Source organism: Pituophis catenifer, unplaced genomic scaffold (assembly GCF_029215685.1).
Source record: "Pituophis catenifer annectens isolate HBS135680 unplaced genomic scaffold, rPitCat1.0.hap2 SCAF_6, whole genome shotgun sequence".
Classification (NCBI taxonomy): domain Eukaryota; kingdom Metazoa; phylum Chordata; class Lepidosauria; order Squamata; family Colubridae; genus Pituophis; species Pituophis catenifer.
Genome location: NW_027256886.1, coordinates 99,315,880 through 99,335,191, shown reverse-complemented (window position 1 = coordinate 99,335,191; position 19,312 = coordinate 99,315,880). Strand labels below are relative to the sequence as shown.

Here is a 19,312-nt window from a genome sequence, read left to right as displayed (position 1 = left end):
TTAAAAAAAATCAGAAGCTTTTTTTCTTTTAAATGCCTCTGACAAGCCAAGCTCTGACGATCCAAGCTCTGACGATCCCAGCTGAGTTGCCTGATCGGCAGAGGGTTTTTTAAAAACCCTCTGACAATTAGGCAACTCAGCTGGGATCGCCAGAGCCTTTTGAAAGCATTTTTACATGGTTTTACATGTAAAAAAATGATTTTAAAAGTAAAAAAAAAAAATTGGCCACGCCCACCCAGTCACATTACCCCCCCACCAAGCCACGCCCACAGAACCGGTAGTAACAAATTTAAGATTTTACCACTGATCTGTGTGTGTGTGTGTGTGTGTGTGTGTGTGTGTGTGTGTGTGTGTGTATCATAGGCCACCATGGAAAATTGCTATTCATCTTAACATCATCTACCCAGTTTAACCCTCAGAGTGCCTGGCCATTAGTCATCCCTCAAACCACCTGCACTTAACCTGCCTCGCTGTGTCTGGATGAAACTGAACGGAATGAGATGTGGTATTGGAAGAAGTGCCTCTGCCCTGCATTGGTGGGGATGGAAAGATTCCTTTTGTTGTGATTGTGCCACTGATATGCAAACTTTTAAACATATTGTGCAAGATTGCTTGCTCATGATGTGCATTATGTGGTTCCTTAAAAAATCTGCACGAAGCAATGCTTAAAAACCAAGAAAGACATTTTATATTTATTTCTTGGGACAACAAAGTATACCACAAAGCCTTAATCTTCAGAAGAATGCTTAAAAAGAAAAAAAGAAAAGAAAAACGCTCTGAAATCTTGGCTACTGTAATCACTCCTAGGCTAGAGGAACTTCAAGACTCAATTCTTCACCCAGGCCCTCAGCTGTGGAGGATGGGTATGACTGCAGATGGTGTGCCAGCTGTATCAGCCATTATTTAAAACTTTGTTCTTCACATCCATTGTTCTTATTTATACTGCATTTCACTTTTACATGTGATATTCTGAATGGCTCAGAGTCCTTCTGGAATCAGGCGGTATCTACATCAAATAAATAAGCTATTCTTTCTTCTAAAAGTCCATTTACACGTTGCCCTACAAATTTAAAACATTCTTTGCCTTCTCATTCTCTTTCTTGATTTTAATCAGTTATTCAGCACATTTACAGAATCAGCTTCTTACTGTAGGAACAATGAAGACGTCCAGAGGTCAAAATCCAATCTATATAAATAAAAATGTAAATGTCCATTTGTACATAACCACACATCTCCAAAAGTTCTTCACCGATTGCTTTTAAATTTTGACACAACGTTGCATTCGACTATGGGCGTGTTTTTCTATACCTATATTATATACATGTCACACCTGTGACAGGTAAAAACATGAAAAACACTGGAAAACATTGAAAGACATTGACACACCTTGAAAAACATTGAAAAACAGCGCCATCTATTGGACGTAAAACCAACATGGCAGCCTCCCAGCCCTGATTACGCTCAACAGATTTCTGCTCCTTATATTTAGACTCTTCCTATTGCTTCCAAGAAACTGCGCATTTGAAAGGCAGAGACGCCCGAGGGCCATATCCTGCCACCAGGCTCAGCAGGTAGGCAGCCGGCTCCCCACCGGGAAGCCCTCGCAGCCAGCGCTTCTAGGGCTGGGCAGGGCCCGCCCGAGCCTGGCTCTGACCTCACCCTCCCCCAGCCACCCCACGAACTAGCCTCACCCGCGAGATTGCCTGGATCCGCCGAGCGGGAACCCTCTGTTCCTCGCCTGGCCCAGCGCTACCATGGGCTCCGAGGTCAGAAAGACCAGCCGCTAACCGGCGCTATGCAAATCCAGTCAGTGAGCGGGAGATGGAGGCAACTGGAGCCTCGGGGTCGCCTTTGACCAGCGCCGCCTTTGATTCCCAGGTGGGCGCTCTGGCAGTTCATGGCGTCTACACGAAAATTTCGGCCTCTGGCAGAAAAGGGGCTCCGGAGAGGCTTCGGGGGGTGGAAACAGCCAGGAGAGAGGATGGCCGGCCCTCCTTCATTTCGCTTGGAAGAGCGGGGGATTTAATCATTCCCCTGCCCTTGGCAGGTGGGGGAAGAGAACTGCACAGCAGGGGTCCAATGGGGTGTGCGTGGCTCCTGGCTTTGCCGCTTTCTTCCTTCGGGCGGGAAGCCCCAAACCAGCCTCGAACCCCCGCCACATCCCCTCCCTCCCTCCCTTCCCTTCCTGCTATGAATCTCCCCATCAAGCCCCCAGAGAACATCTGTGTAGGGAGGACAGAGGGGGCCCCCGAGTTTCTGCTGTGGTGCGGAGAGCTGTGAAGGCTTGGCCTGAAAAGGTAAGGGTGATGGCAGGGGATGCAGAAGAGGCCGGGCCAGAGACAGAGATAAACAGAGAGAGAGGGAGAGGGAGAGAGAGACATAGAGAAATACAGAGAGCCGGGTGGGGGGGGAGAGAGAGACACACATACAGAGATACAGAGAGAGAGGGTGGGAGAGAGAGAGACATAGAGAGATACAGAGAGAGGGGGAGAGAGACACACATAGAGAGATACAGAGGGGGGAGAGAGAGAGACAGAGAGAGATACACTGGGGAGAGAGAGAGACAGAGAGAGATACAGAGAGAGGGGGAGAGAGAGACACATAGATACAGAGGGAGGGGAGAGAGAGAGACAGCAGCTGGGTAGGCGTGGCTCAGGGGTTGTCATGTGACTGATGAAAGTGAGTGATGTCGAGTTGGCCACGCCCACCAAATGTTCGTGGAGAGTTTGGAACTTCAGCCTCGCTCTTTTAGCCCAGCAGAAGCACCAGACTGGGCCACAGCAACGCGTGGCCGGGTACAGTAGTTCAAAATAAATTCAAACAACCCCAATTTTTTACCACCATAGAACAATTGTTGAGGAAGAGGAAGCTCAAAGCTGTCTTTCCCTTTTTCAGTACTACTATATTAATTTAGGACTGACCAATGAGGTTCGCCAATGCAACTTTCTGCAATAAGCAAAAATTTAGAGGTCAAGAGTAAATCTGGAATTGTAAAAAAACAGCTTCAGCAAGTTATCACATCTAAACCTCGACCTGCCTTTTAAAACTGTACATATTTCAGCAAGTTGGAACACAACAGGAAATGAGATTTAAAGATTTGCTTGAAAAATAATCTCCCGCATAGTAATCCCAATGTAATATAATTTTAATTATCAAGATGTAATCTCACTGTATCATTTTATACAATTGTCATTAAGGAGAAAAAACACAGATAAAGCTCTGTGATAAATCTGCAGCTGCTTTTGAATTGTGTATGGGACGCACCCCATGGAGGCTGGCTATTGCACAGAATTCTTCTTTTTCCTACAATGTTGGTTTTTTTTTTTTTAAGAACCCTGTTTTCCAAAGCTTTTGCAGCACCGCTTCCCCCTCTGCTTATATGCATCAGGAAAACTGACACAGGATGGATTTGTGCAATCGGCCTGCCAAAATTATTGCTCACATTAGCATAAACACATCATGCTGATCAGAATGGGACATCTGTTGCATTTCATCTTTCATGTTCCAATAAAGCCAAAGTTCAGAAACTTTAAGCGAGTCCTCACCAACAAGAGTTAACAGCAATTTAGGTAAGACGCAGAATAAATTTCAGACAATTTCAAATCAAATCTTTAAAATTTTACTTAAAACATAATGCCTATGAACAGACAAGATTGGTTTTCTCAGGCTGGGATACCCGTGACTGATAAAGCATAAGATATGGAATACTGAGAATGACTAGCTGAAATGATACAGTTCTGGAAACAGGATTCTTTATTGGAAAAAAAAAAAAAGGAAACTAAGACAAAAGATGTGCATTTGTCAACAAGGGGGAAGAGTCTGAACCATGCCTTAAGGAGTTACAGGATTTTGGAAGCCAGATCAGAGAGGGAAATTTTGAAGCCCTACAATTCTTGAGAATCCCTATTTGAAGATCTATGTTGAGTAACAGAATCACAGAGTTGGAAGGGACCTTGGAGGTCTTCTAGTCCAACCCCCTGCTGCAGCAGGAGACTCTATACCATTTCAGACAAATAGCTGTCCAGTCGCTTCTTAAAAACCTCCATTGATGGAGCACCCACAACTTCTGAAGGCAACTTCTGTTCCACTGGTTGATTGTCCTCACTCTTAGGAAGTTTCTCCAGGTTCCTTCTCTCCTTGATTAGTTTCCATCCATGGTTTCTTGTTCTGCCTTGTGATGCTTTGGAGAATTTGAGCCCCTCTTCTTTGTGGCAGCCCCTCAAACTGGAACACTGCTATCGTGTCACCCCTAATTCTTCTTTTCTTTATACTAGCCAAACCCAAATCCTGCAACCGTTCTTCATATGTTTTAGTTTCCAGGCCTTTGATCATCTTAGTTGCTCTTCTTTGAATGTTTTCCAAAGTCTCAACATCTTTTTTGTAGTATGGTGACCAAAATTCATACAGAGTAGCATTAAACAAAAGAAAAATTCAATATTTTGTTTAGGGGGTGGGAGGAATGTTGCAAGGAAAAATAGCATTGATAGCCTGATGCAAATTCACATTTTCTATTGGAACCAAGACCAACATAAAAACCCAGTAGCATTTCTACTTTTCTCCTCATCTTGCCAGGATTCTCACCACCAAACAGCCTTTCTGTTCTGGGAAAAGTCCAGATTTCTCTCCTTACAGAAACTAAAGATCAGTCACCCATCAGGGAAGCCCTCTTGCTATTATGAAAACGATTGGCTCTAATGCCAATAATTTCCTCTCTCTCTCTCCCCCACACACACACTGGAGGAAAACTTTAGCTTGGCCATAGAAATGTTGCCTTCCACTGTGGTCATAAGTTGAGGACTGCCTATCCTGTATGGCTCCCCGTGGTTGTCTTATCACAAAGCAGAAGTGGCAGTTTGCTCACAGATAATGGGAAGCAGGCAGAGCTCTCGTCCACCAATCGTGCCAGAAATGTTGCTAAGGAATGGATAGTGTAAATGCAACTATGCCAATAAAGCAAATGTGGGCAGAAACCCTTCTGGCTGCATTAAGCCTTGGTTAACTATGGGACAAAAAAGAAAAGCGGGGGGGGGGGGGGGACCCAAATGTTCCAATTAGACCACCAGGAAAATGCCTCCTAAATGCAGTAATTATCAACCACCTTCGACCTGTCCTTTCTGCACGGAAATTTTATATGGATAATCCACTTTCTTGGCCACTGAAGCTAGCACCTTCACTTTCAATATTATTAAATGAAGGGAAAATGATCATACCAATTCAGTGCAGTTTTCTCTCAGCAAGATTGAAACAAAAATCTCATTTCTTTCTAACAAAACCACTCACTGATCTGGAAAGGGCATTAATTCTCCCTTCCTACCTTGAAAAAAAAAAAATAGGAGAGGGAACATATCAAAGTAAATGACTCTATATACACACACGCATTATGTTACATTTAGGAAATCCATTAGCCGTTGTTATTCCTGGAAGGATTCAATGAACAACGCTTGGAATAATTTCCTGTTGTACAAATGGCAATTCCCATGCCCATATATACTGTACACCCATGAAGGCGAACCTATGGCACACGTGCCACGGTGGCACGCAGACCCCTACCAGCCATCGCCAGCCCAGTACGCCAGGGCTGGGGTACTGGGTACGCCAGCCATCGCCCTAGCCCGGCTCCACTAGTCAGCTGGTCTTCGTGTCTCTGCAGCACATGTGGGGGGGTGGGGGACATGTGGGGGACACATGCGTGGGGGGCAGGGGAGGTATGCGTGGAGTGGTACAGGAGGCTTTTCAGGCCCAAAATGGGGTGTGGGGGGCCTCGTGCTGTGCTCGTCCGCCCCATTTTGGGCCTGAAAACCTTCTGCACCAACATGGAAGCCAAAACGGGGTGCAGGGGGGCACATGTGCAGGGGGGGCGGGGTGCATGAATGGGGCAGGGCGCATGTGTGAGGGAGCACTGCCATTGCATTTTGGGGATTCAGGCACGCGCGCATGCATTCATGTACATGTGCACGTGCTTTGGGCACTCGGCACCAAAAGGATTAACCATCACTGCTGTACACCAACCAATTCGATGAGGAAGGAACTGCTAAAGTAGTTTTCAAGTATGTCCACCTTCTTACTTTAACTTACATTCAAGTTAGAAGCCAAATATAAATAACTTCTAAGTACGGTGTGCATCAACTTCCAAACACAGTATGTGACTGAAAAACAAAAAAAAAAAAGATGCTCACATTGTTTTAGTAACCAGAAGGATACCACCCGAGAATGAGATTGAATAATTTATTCAGACTGAAGGTAGCCAAACTGACGCTGTCCAGTTGGTGCAGTGCTTTGTTCCAAGCATCCAGTCTGCAGGGATGATTCGGTCCTTAAAGCGCCCTGAAGGAAATCTTGAAACTGAATATTCATACAGCCTTCACATTAACCCAGCTGACACCAAGCCACGTGTTTGTGAAGACGGAACATAATTGCATCCTGTAAATACAATGAAACATGGCAAAGATTTGACCCAACACACACAAGTCTTCTTGTACTTGCCGCGTCTTACACAGCTAAAATGCAAATGCGATGGTGCTTGCAGCCACCAAACAGGGGATCCAGAAATAAAATTGGGTCATTTTCTCCAGCCGTTCTTTTTCTGCAAACTGGGCTGGCCCAGTGCAGCAAAGGGATTCTAGATTAAAGGCGGTGGAATAGTGTAGGAAGTACTTGCATTTTAAGGAAAGGAATAATACACCCTGTGTGGTTTGACTGTGCGAAGAGAAGGAAAATACTGAAGCTGCCGAATGCAAGGTCATTCGGAAATGTTACAAGCCAAGCCAAGATAAATCATTCCAAATTGATTTCATTAAGACCCCTGATTGTATCGTAGAAAACAGCCACCCTGCATGTGTTTAAATCACCTCCAAATGAAATAATGAGAAATAATCTTTGCTGTGCCTATAAAGAGACCACAGCAGACTGCAAGAAAACTGGTCTGCCTTTGTTCAGGCACTTTCCTTTATGAGTCCTAAGGAGGATCCAATCTAGCTAATTTGATGGTTTGCAATTCTGCAGTGTTACAGCCCCTCTAACTGGTAATAGCCAGCAATCAAATCTCAGCTACTAATGAGCCAGACTTCTGGAGTTGCTAGCAAAGGAAGGGGACTCCCAAACTGTTGTGCATATATAAAAACACACAATCACACTACCAAGATGTCAGAAGGACAAATACATTATGTTCACTTGTATGTTGTTAGAATACAAAGAAATGACAACTCTTACAGCGTTTGAAAAGATTTGTGTCCGGCACTGGAACAGCAGGATGCTTTTAGTAGAAGCCCAAATTTTAATTAAAAATAAAAGGTGGGTTTTGATTTGAAGATTGCAAATTTGTGGTTGCATGTTTGCATATTTATTCATGTATTCAATGTCTATAGCAGATGTGTCCAACCTTGGCAACTTTAAGGCTTGTGGACTTCAACTCCCAGAATTCTCCAGCCACTTATGTTGGCTGAGGATTTCTGGGAGTTGAAGTCCATAGGTCTTATAGTTGCCAAGGCTGGACATTTGTGTAATCCATTCAAAAAGACTGGGCCAGGCAGAGACTCCAGATAAGCAACAAACAAAAGGTTGACCAGATTAGCTCAGAGAAACACCTAGGATTTGCATTTCCTCTTTTGCCTATAGAGCCAGCTATGACCCCTACATAACCCTTACATGACCCCCATAGGAATTTGACAACAGCCAATAGAATAGAAAGATAGAAAGGACATGTTCTTGCACAGGAACAGGAAACTCAAATACAAAGCCCAAAGAAGGTATAAAAACCTACCCACTCTCAATTCCATTTTGTCAGCTGCCCAGAATCACATCTGATTCTGCTTCATCCATAAACCTTGCTTTCCAGTCAGCCTCCATGTTGTTTCCAGCATTTTTCTCCCCGCTTGGAACTGAACCAGATGGATATTTCTTCCAACAATATGAGTCAAAAAACATTTTTGATGTAATGTAAGAAATTGTGATGAAGTATCTAACAGACCCAGCTATAATGTAGGAGGAAGTATGATAGTTATAGGAAGACACAGGGCCAGTCATTCAGAGGAGTGACTTGGATTCACTTGACCTTAATTATATCAGATATAAACTTCGCTGGAGGACTGTTCTGTGCCCCAAGATTCTGATACAATGTCCTACAAGCAATAAATATTTTTTTAAAAAAGTCCAGATGATTTTGTTTCTTAAGCATTCCTATTAGAAAGGGCTTAGCAGAAATCTAATAACGTCCATCTCTCTGGATTCCAAACTCTACTCCAGGACCTGATGTATTTTATGGGTGGCCAAAATCGCTTTTGAATTTGCTGTGTGATTTGGATCTGAAAAACATGGAAGGAACTGTCCATCCAATATTCAAATCAACCCAGAAGTACTTGACTAAATCCAAGCTGCTGAACTGATTTGGTTAGTCACTTCAAAGGGGAGTGGACTGGAAGACCTCCAAGGTCCTGTCCAACTCTGTTATTCTGTCATTCTGTAAAGGGTGATTTCCCCTTCAGAAGGAATCATCACCTAGCCCTTAAATGCAATGATGATGGTCAAAGCAGGGAAGCTTAAGCCTCCCATTGGAAATGATAACACAGAATTGGTAGTGTTTAGGCACCCAGTGTCACATGGTTGAAATGAGCAACCATCAAATAATTATGACGTGGCACATCTTGTTCAAAGGGTTGGGTTTGATAATCACCCAAACCCCTTTCCAGGATATTCCATTCCCTCCTCTTCTTCTTTCACAGTGTCCTGATGATACCCAGTTCTCATTAGTCTCTTTTGAATTATTCACAATTGTGCCTTAAACCACTGATGCATCTTCATATAAAATGATATGTTTCCTTTGAGCTGAACCTCAACTCCTGATGATTTCATGTACACTTCCTTGTAATTTTCCTGGCCAACACTACACGTATGGTTTGATGGATTTTAGCTGATCTCAAATGGCCAATCAGGATTAGATCTGAGTTAATGCTTTGGTGGAAAATGGCAAGAAATCTCAAAGTGGACTGAGAATTGAAAAAGGACTCTAGAAGGCTACAGAAGCATTCTGTCTATAAAGAAAACTTATATGGACATTTTTGGGAGCCAGTACAGATGTTTTATCACCTCTGCTCTGCAAGCATACTCTGTTTTGTTTTATGACTGAGAGAGACAACGTCTTGGCTACCCAAATAGCAATAATAATAACACCCCATATTTAACACAGGTCGATAAAAAGAACAAAAACATCTGGATAGTGGACATGGTCAGCACCTGGAGAACAGAAGAGAAAGAACTGGAGAAAATCCCAAAATATAAAGAACTGCAGATAGGAGTTGAAAAACTGTAGCAACAGAAAGCAAAGATGGAACCAATAGTAATAGGCGCCTTGGGTGCAATCCCAAAACATCTGGAGCACCACTTGAACACCATTGGCACTGACAAAATCCCCATCAGTCAATTGCAAGAGGCAGTTTTATATGGGAGAGCTTCCATCACGCGATGATAAAAGCCTCAAGCAACATCTGTCTATCCCAGGTCCTTAGGAAGGACTCGATAGGTGGATAAAAATTCTAGATCCAGTCTGAACATAAACAAAAGTTGAAGCATGGATCTCTCTTTCTCTCTCAGTATACAATTTAAAATGTTTAAAGAGAGCTGGGGAAAAAAATCAACAAAACACAACTTTAAACATCTGGAACCTTTGCTAACTTGGAAAGGGGAGATCTTGCTGGATGCTGAACTTAAGCACGTGAAGACCACAATATTGTCTTTCTTGTTTGGTTGTTTTCCTGCAGATTCTTTTGTTGCTGGGCTAGCAAAAGAGGGAAAGAAGCAAGCTCAGAAAATACCAAACACCGGACACCTTTATTGCATCAGGGAATATCAGAAATTGTATCCAGGTCTCCTGTTCATACCAGCCCAAACTGCTTAATTCTACAAGGAGGCAACAATATTCTTGGACGAAGGCTTAAAACATACATATGATCCAATACCAGCGAATAATAATACATCTTTAATAGATTAATGTTCCCACAACCATCTCCAGAAGAAGTGGAAATTTTCTGCCATTTTGGAAATCCTGGAAACCATTAAAAGTGGAAAATCCCCAAGCCTTGCTAAAACATCAGGTGAGTTTTGCAAAGAATTTAAAGAAGTCTTAATATTTTTAAAGATTTTTTTATTTTTGTTCAAGACACTTCTCCAGGATTTGGAAACTGTCTAAGAAAAAATCTAAATCTAATCCTTAAACTAGGTAAAAATGTTCAGGAACTGAGCTATTCTAGTCTATCTCACTACTTAATGTGGCCTATCAACTCAATACTAAATTATTAGCCAACCATTTCAAGTGATTAAAAATAAAATTATCCATATACAGTAGATCAAATCTGATTTTATTCAAAAATGAAATAGATCCACCCCATCGGGAAACCATTAAATATTATATTATATTACACAAATTAGCAAATTAATAAGCTTTCACTAGCGATACGTTTCAAAATGCTTTTGATTGTCTGATACTAGAATTCTTAAAGCAAATATTAAAGAAATTTAAATACAGGGCTGCTTTTTCAAGATGACTCAGCATATTTATGAAACAAGTAGAGCACAGCAAAATCTTAACAGTTATGATTCTGTTATTATTTTTAGGCATACTAAGTAGAGCTACTCATTTCTGTTATTCAGCCTAGCTATATAGAAGCATTGGGAATAGTAGAGGGAAAATGTCCTTTTAAGATGTTGTAAAATCAATAAATTATTGTCCAAAATAATTTATGTGCAGAATTCTAATATTGATTATAATTATTTGCTTTCCACTGATTTCAATCTCTGTGTGGTCAAGATTGAAGAAGTCTTTCAAGATATTATTAAAGGAGGGCACCAACAAATTAGTTGGCATTTTTCAGCAACGGTGAAGAGAGTTTGACTAAATCACCAAGAATTTCAGTTTGTTATTTATTTCAGTCCAGTGTTACAGAGAGCCAGTTGGTCTAATGGTTGAGGCATCAGAGTTAGAAAACAGGAGACCCTGCGTTCATCCCATCTTAGCCATGAAAGTCAACTGAGTGACTTTGGGCCAATCACCAGGAGACAATGAGTTCTAGTCCCACCTTAGGCACAAAAGCTGGCTGGATGACTTTGGGCCACTCACTAGGATACAGTGAGTTCTAGTTCCACCTTATCCATGAAAGGTGGCTGAGCGACTGGGTGAATCACCAGGAGACCGTGAGTTCTAGTTCCATCTTAACCACGAAACCAGTCACTCGCTCTCTCAGCCCAACCCACCACATAGGGTTGATGGAAAATAGGAGGAGGAAGGTGTGTTAGATACATTTGCTGCCTTGGGTTATTTATAAAAATAACAAAGGTGGAATACAAATAACTATTTTAAAATACCTCTCGCACTAAAGAAAGTGCCTAAAACACAAAATATTTCAAACCCATGCTTTGGACTTGTCATTCCAAGAAAGCAACAACAATGCCATTGAGATATAATATTTGTATTTCGACTATTCTGCTATGCTTTTCAAAGCTCAGCAATTTCTTTTGAGATTCCTTCATACTTTGGTGCATCACTCTGAGATGCAAGCCATTGTGAAAATTCACACCTAAAGGATGGAGAAACAAAGATGGCCAGGGGTTCAAATCTTAGAGGCTCTCAAGACATTCAGCAGGGAAGCAAATAAACTTGGATAAAAAGCAAGCAGATTTTCATCCCTGGATAGTCCAGGCTGGAGAGCATCCTTAGCTCAGTTTCATTTCAATGCTTTCTTAAGTGCGCCATTATACCTTATACATCACTAAATCATTTTTATCATTATTTTTATTATTCCTTGAATGAGGGTTGAGAAGTAAACTTCTTTTGGACTACCCAATCATCAATTTCAAAACCCCACTAAGATCCACTTTTGTGTAATAAGGGTTCTTGTACACACATATGCACATATGATGATAGTTGTTTGGTGCCATGTCAAAGATCTGGAGAAGCCTCTGGGTGCATTAGGAATGGACAGAAGTTCAGCTCATCAGTTGTACTTGTATTATTTGAAAAAAACATTGATTTTATGACAGTATCTTTAACATCCTAATCCTTAGGAAAGTTCCAATAATCAGAAGTACCAAATCCAGTCAAAACCATCTAATAGACTGTGTGTATATTGTTATCATTTTGTTGTTGGGGTGCACTAGCAAAGGTCAACTTTCTATTTTTGCATAAAATGACAGCAAATGACAGCAAATCTCAAAATGTTCTTTATATTTCCTAAACAAATATTAAATTTAATTTCTCTATTTTGGCACTTCTGCATTATATGATTCAGCAGGGCTGCTTCTCCTGTAAGCCATAAATTTTGCAGGGGTAACCATTCTCACCCTGTTGATGAATTCTTGCAAGAGAACTAATATAAAGATAATATTTCAGCTTTGTGTACCAACAAAATCAACAGAGCACCAAACATATTGACGGAAAATGTATCTCCAGCAGTTAATTTCCCAAGTAAATAAACTATTTTATTTGTGCTTGCTTCATAATAATGTAGTAACTTTATATGGCACCCAACTCTGAGGGACTTCCAGAATCGCTATCAGTTTAAGTAATATTTTATACCAACTGTAATAATGTTCAGGGGAAAGAAGAACAAATTATAGCTTCTCTCGTCTAAATAATGCAGAAAAATATTTGGAAAATCAGATGAGAAGATGCAGAAATATGTATTGCATTCAGTGGCAGCAGCATGGAACACAAGAGATGTTTCTAATTAAAATCCAATAATCAATTCTTAATCAACAATGAAATGACCTGGCAATTAATCTATGGAACTGAATGATGCTTCCTTCAGGACGTAGTTTTTGAAAATTGCTGTAGAATCAAGACAAAGGCCTGAATATCCTCTTTTTGCATCCATGTTTCAAATCCCATCATTTGAGTTTCTCTGCTGATACAAAGGCGTGTGGATTCCTACTACTGTCCCCTGCAGTGGTGGGTTTCAAATTTTTTTACTACTGGTTCTGTGGGTGTGGCTTGGTGGGCGTGGCATGGTTTGGTGGGCGGGGCTTGATGGGCGTGGCAGGGGAAGGATACTATAAAATCTCCATTTCCTCCTGATCAGCTGGGACTTGGGAGGCAGAGAATAGATGGGGGTGGGGCCGGTCAGAATTTTTACTACCAGTTCTCAGAACTACTCAAAATTTCTGCTACTGGTTCTCCAGAACTGATCAGAACCTGCTGAAACCCACCTCTGGTCCCCTGACCTAACCTTAACCCTAACCCTGTCCCATGTCTCCTCTAAGCGGTAAACTGGATTTAAAACACCAAAATTGGCACTGCTCAAAAGGATGGTTGTGCCCGGAAAGCACTTACAGCAAACATCCTGCTTTTCATTTCCATTCAAGGTCATTAGGTCTGCTAGATTTGCACTGCAATGGTAAAAGCTGAATGTGGTTTTCTGTGTGAGGCTGCAAGATTAGGTCCAGTGGGAAGGAGTTGGCTGCCTTTTGCCACACCCGCCCATGATGCTGACCTGATGAAGCCAACAGATTTGGCTTTGATGAACAGTTGGCCTTGGATCCCCTTCAGCCTTACTATGCATGCATCTGTTGTTTGTTTGTTTGTTTGTTTGTTTGTTTGTTTATGTTTGTTTGTTTGTTTGTTTGTTTGTTTGTTTGTTTGTTTTTTATCCAGGCCTATTTGCCCCTGCAATCACACAGAGCAGGCTGCAGATCTCACACAGAAATAAGGTCAAAGCAAGGCACAAAATACTGAAACCAAACTGTCGAAATATATTCCTACTGCAGAAGGAATCAAAATCAAACACCTCAAATCCCAAAGACTCACTGAAAAAGCCAACCCTTTCTTGCTTTTTGGAAGCTCAAGACTATTGGGAATGAACAGGGGAATTTTATTCCAGAAAAATGGAGCAGCAAACACCTAATTGGTGTTTTATGCAAATAATGTTCCCCAAAGATAAGAATCCATAGGGATGCTTCCCTTCTGGATCTTTATAAACAGGCAGAAATCTTTGGGAGCTGTTGAACTATTCCATTGATCACTGTCTAGTTCCATAAAACTGTTGTTGCCAAAATTTTCCACATCATGCAGAGAACCATTAAACCATCACCAGAATTTCTTCAAAAAATGACAAAAGGAAAACATTGTTAACACAGGGAGAATAACCACATTCACCATATGGATGGAATGCAATTTTGACTGCATTTAAATTACAGTAAATCAAATTCAGTGTTTCCCTATTTAGACCCCCTTGCACATGGGACGTTTCCTTCTGCGTTATTCAAAAGGCCAATGGTATCCTTCAAAAGTTTCAAACGGACAGTGCGTCCTTGCACCATGAAATTATCTGACCTAGACTGAGAGATTCTGCTGTGGAAGAACATAAGAAGATAAGCCTGAACTTTCTCTAAGGACTACGAGTGGATGGAGTTATTCACTGTCCAAAGTAGTCAGAGAAAAAGCAACGAGGAAACTCAATAAAGAACCATCTTCCTCCTTCAAAACACTTCACAAGGTTACGTGGGATAGAAACCAGCCTTTCTCAGTTAAACACCACTTTGAAGGTCCATAACTTGTCTTAGAGACTCTTGATCCATTAGAATGTTGATAAGTTAGATATATATCCTGATCACTACATCACCTGAGTTTTCTACAAGTCTGTGGATCAAAGCAGGATAGTACATCTTTCTTTTAATAAGCAACTGAATCTCTCTCAGAAAACACACTTCCTTCTCTCTTTCCTTGTGCCTATCCTTGAATACAAAAGTCCTTTAAATGTGTCAAAATGTGGAATGAAAGATGCATTCTGTTAAGGCAACTGTCTACAAAGGAATCACTGAACCATTAGTTAGCCTGCTAATCTGAGAAAACTATTACCTGATAGCACAATTAAAAAATATTATCCTTAATAATATAAATTGGCTGGTGCCAGAAGATTGCACAGGTTGATTACAAACAATGACATGACAAAGTAGCAACAAGGCTCCATTGGAATCTCTACAAAAAGGGCCATTTGCCTGCAAGCAAGAACTGGTGGCCCCCCCAAAATAGACAAGTAATGGAAAATAAAGAAGAACTTTGGGACCTTAGAATTCAAAGAGACAGGCACCTGTCACCTAATACCCCAAGGCCTAACTATTTTTGATATGAACAACAGAAAAAGTCTGGATAGTGGACACTGCAGTACCTGGAGACAGCAGAAGAGAAGAAAAAGAACTGGAGAAAATCGCAGAATATAAAGACCTGCAACTAGAAATAGAATGACAGTGGCAAAAGAAAACAAAGACAGTCCCATTAGTCACAGGAGCCTTGAGTACTGCAACCCCAAGGTTGCTGGAGCATCCCTTGAACATCATCGGCATTTGACAAAATCCCCCACCTGTCAACTACAAAAGGCAGCTTTACCTGGAACAGCTGACATCCTGCAACAATACCTGTGACAACATCAAATACCCGCATCTGCCTATCACAGGCCCTTGGGAAGGACTTGGGATGTGGATAAAAATGCCAAATCCAATCTAAACATCTGGCTGACTGTTTGAATAATAATAATAATAATAATAATAATAATAATAATAATAATAATAATAATAATAATAATAGTAGTAGTAGTAGTAGTAGTAGTAGTAGTAGTAGTAGTAGTAAACAATCACCTTTGGAAGAGAAAGGGAAGAAAATCCATGTGCCCTAAATATTTCTTTCTTTCTTTCTTTCTTTCTTTCTTTCTTTCTTTCTTTCTTTCTTTCTTTCTTTCTTTCTTTCTTTCTTTCTTTCCTTCATTCCTTCCTTCCTTCCTCCCTCTCTCTCTCTCCCTTTCTTTCTTTCTCTTTCTCCCTCCCTCTCCCTCCCTCCCTCCCTCCCTCCCCCCTCTCTCATTGAATCTCATATTCTATTTAATCTCCTGTTAATGATAATGCAGAAACTGTTCTATGTTTAAAGGCCACTTTCTGACGAGTTTGCAGTTCTTTGTATTTCCTTCCTTGCTAAAGCTGTGGTAGGGGTGGGGTGGGGAAGCAGAGAAGGGGAGGAAATCTTGAGATCCAATCTACAATTGAGAGAGTGGCATTCGCAAAGCTGGAACAAAGAGTTACTTGCAGATCTGAAGAGTCCTTCATCACCTAGGTATGATGATGATCTTGGCGTGCATCTTTCTGTGGGAAACAGGAGGGGTGCAATGGGTTCCTGGCAACTGACATTCATATTTCGAGCAGGACTCCCTGGCCGGCTGAGGTTACAAAACCCCCAGGGGTCTGCCAGTCATAGAGATGTTTCTTTGTCTTTAAGGAGAACCTGAACGGGCAGTGATTCTCACACCCAGTCTATTCTTTGAACATTGTCCCACCTGCTGTCCTGTGGCTCAAAGCGTCATAAAAATTAGGGCACTGGGGAGGTTTCTCCACTGAAAGGGTTTTGCACACGGGAAAGGGAGAAGGAAAGGTGGGCCAGAGGAGGGAAAGAGTTAGCAAATACTAGCCAGGGTTTCATCCTCTAAAGAAACAGCATCTCCAGCTGCTCCCTCTTCCCCCTCCCCTTCCTCAGTCAGATAAAAGGAGCCCCTCTCAAAGAGAGCCTGGAGCATCTTCTCTGAAACAGAATAGGGATACATTCTCTGGACACCCACTCAGTGACCACTAACACACTGCCTGCCCTCTCCTTCTCCGGCTGAATCCTCTGGAGGAAACATCTCTCCAACCCAGTTACTGCTTTTACCTCTTTTCTCACACCACAGCATCTTGTGAGGATGGCTTTCCATCCCAGGTTATGAAGAACCAGCTTTAAGCTGTGGAGGAGAGAAAGAAAAGCCTGCCAGCTGAAATAAACGAACCCAGCAGCTCACCCCACAAAAGGGAAAGGACCGGGTGGGGAGGAAATAACCTTGGATGAGAGTGTTCCATTAGATTTACCTTTTGGAAAGTGAGAAGAACCACAGTGGCGATGGAGAAACCCAGCTTCTCACTAACGTATCTCACTAAGGAAAGGATGGTGAGATGGTGAGAAATATGGGGGATAAATATGGAATTTCACCATCCCCCCTCCTTTCTCCAACTCTCATTGAAATAGTGGCATCCAGGAGCTGCTTTGTGTCCTGGATAACCTTCACAAGATTTTGAAGCTTCAGTTCCAATTTTTTTTCAAATAAAAGAGGGAGTAAGAATGAACTGTTTAAATGGAAATTTGCAGCACTGATGAGGGATGCAAATATATCAGATCCTTCATCCTTTAGGGGGTGAAAAAAACCCCTCTCCATCTATTTACTTTCACTCCTGTATAATAAGATTCCATTTACATCCCAGCAAGAAGAGAAAATGGGACCACCCAGAACTGTTCCATATATAGACGGTGTGTATGGCGCATGTTTGCATGTGCAAGTGCAGAACTAGCACTCATGAATCTAAAACAGTAGAGCTTACAAGGAGAAGAGGAAAGGCTTTTGGAAGGAAGGGAGGGAGGGAGGGAGGGAGGGAGGGAGGGAGGGAGGGAGGGAGAAAGGAAGGAAGGAAGGAAGGAAGGAAGGAAGGAAGGAAGGAAGGAAGGAAGGAAGGAAGGAAGGATGGAAGGAAGGAAGGAAGGAAAACCTTTTGGGAAAGCTAAGAAGAACATGCATGCCTTTTGTCCAAGACTGAATCAGCACAACTCTGATTCAAAAGCACTTCTTCGTCATTTCTCTTAACTTTTTCCTGTCCTTCTCCAGAGTCACCAAAGCACTAAGGCCAGACTTCCACATTCTCCCATCCTAACAAACCAGTCCAAGGCTTAACCCTAAGATCAGAACTGCCCACATCACTGGCAGCTCTTCTCTGGCTTCAATCTGGGGTTTCATCCCCTTGTACCAACACAGAAAAAAGGACACAGTCCCTGTCTGGATCTCGCCCTGTGAAGGAACAGATGATCCCCATGAAGGTTTCCTCTCCATCTCCACTACAGCCACGGAAATGGCCAGCCCCAGAGGAACTTCCAAAGATCCCCTCGGCCTCCTTGCTTTGAAATGCAACCCTCCCAACTCCAACCCCCCCCCCACCTCCCGTGCAGTGCTGGCAACCAGGTCCACCCGAGAAGGACCCTTTCAGTCCAAGCCAAAGCAACAGAGAAGCCACCCAAGAAGAAGAAGAGGAGAAAGAGGACCGGAAGATTAGGCAAAAGTTCCCTCTCACTTACGGGATTTGGGGCTGGAGCTGGTCTCCGGCGTGGTGGTGGTGGTGGTGGTGGTGGTGCTGGCCTCTTGGAAGGGGGATAAGGTCCAGGAAGGAGCCGAGTCCTGAAGATAAGTCTTGTACGACGAGGTAGTGTACGCCGCAGTGGGCCAGAGCGGCACAGGGGGGCTCCGAGGGGCGCCGGGCGCCGGGCGGGCCACGTGGAGCGTGGTGCTGAAAGGGACAGCGACAGCCGCCGTGGTGCTGGCCAGGACGGTCGGGGGCGCCAGCGTGTGGCGCGCCGTGGTGGACCGCGGCGGGACGGCCCGGACGGGGCCCCGGGTGGCCGGGAAGCGGGTGGGCGCCTTGGTCATGGTGGTGAGCCGGGTACTGATCCGGTTGGGCGTCCTAGAAGCGGCGGCGGCGGCGGCGGCGGCGGCGTCCGTGCCGGGCGAGGCGGTGGGCTCCCCGCTCTTGGGCGGGGCGGTGGGCTGCTTGGAGAGGAAGAAGGGGTCCTGCTCGATCCCTTTGGAATCCATCAGCTCGGTGGGCAGATACTCCTGGACGGATCCCACCACGATCCACTTGAGCAGCATCAGGCTGAGCCCCAGGCCCACGAAGCCGATGAAGAGCGGCACCACGCAGAGCCACGTCTGCTGCCGGTTCCACACCAGGCAGTCGCCGCAGCGCACCTCCCGGGCCGCCGCCTCGGGCCCTCCATCGCCCGCCGCAGGGCCCCCGCCCGCCGCCGCCGCCCCCTCCTCGGCAGCGGCTGCGGCACCCGGCGGCGAGGCGACCCCTTCGCTCATCCTCCTCGGCGCCTTTCTAGCCCTCCCCCGGGGGGAAGCAGTGGCATCGAGGGCGGGGAGGGCGCAGCATGCGGAGCGGCGGGGAAGCGAGAAACGGGGGTGGGGGTGGGGGGGAGGAGAGGAGCGGGAAGATCCGACGGCAGAGGGGTGGGGGAGGCAGCCGCAGCCGGCAGGTACCCGAAAGAGCTCTTCTCCCTTCGATCCGGAGAGCGCGACACCCCTCCCGCCCTGTCAGCTACATCTCCGCGCATTCACACGACCGCTGCTGAATCAGCTGGAACGCGCGAGCTCTCCCCACCTTCCGCCAGCCGCCGCCGAGCTCTCCTCCTTTTCCCTGCGATTTCCCGCCCCCTCCCGCTTTCCTGGATTCCGGACCCACCCCCGCCCGAGAAATAATAATAATAATAATA

General features: G+C 43.9%; 1 protein-coding gene across 3 annotated transcripts in view; it reads right to left on the bottom strand.

The window, feature by feature from the left end:
• Positions 1 to 18,902, bottom strand: part of NRG3 (neuregulin 3) — a 601,472-nt gene extending 582,570 nt beyond the window's left edge. For all 3 annotated transcript variants that reach the window (XM_070945188.1, XM_070945189.1, XM_070945187.1), the window contains exon 1: positions 18,119 to 18,902. In XM_070945188.1, coding sequence (XP_070801289.1) covers positions 18,119 to 18,902 — 784 coding nt within the window. The remainder of the gene's footprint in view (positions 1 to 18,118) is intronic.
• Between the last annotated feature and the right edge of the window lie 410 nt (positions 18,903 to 19,312).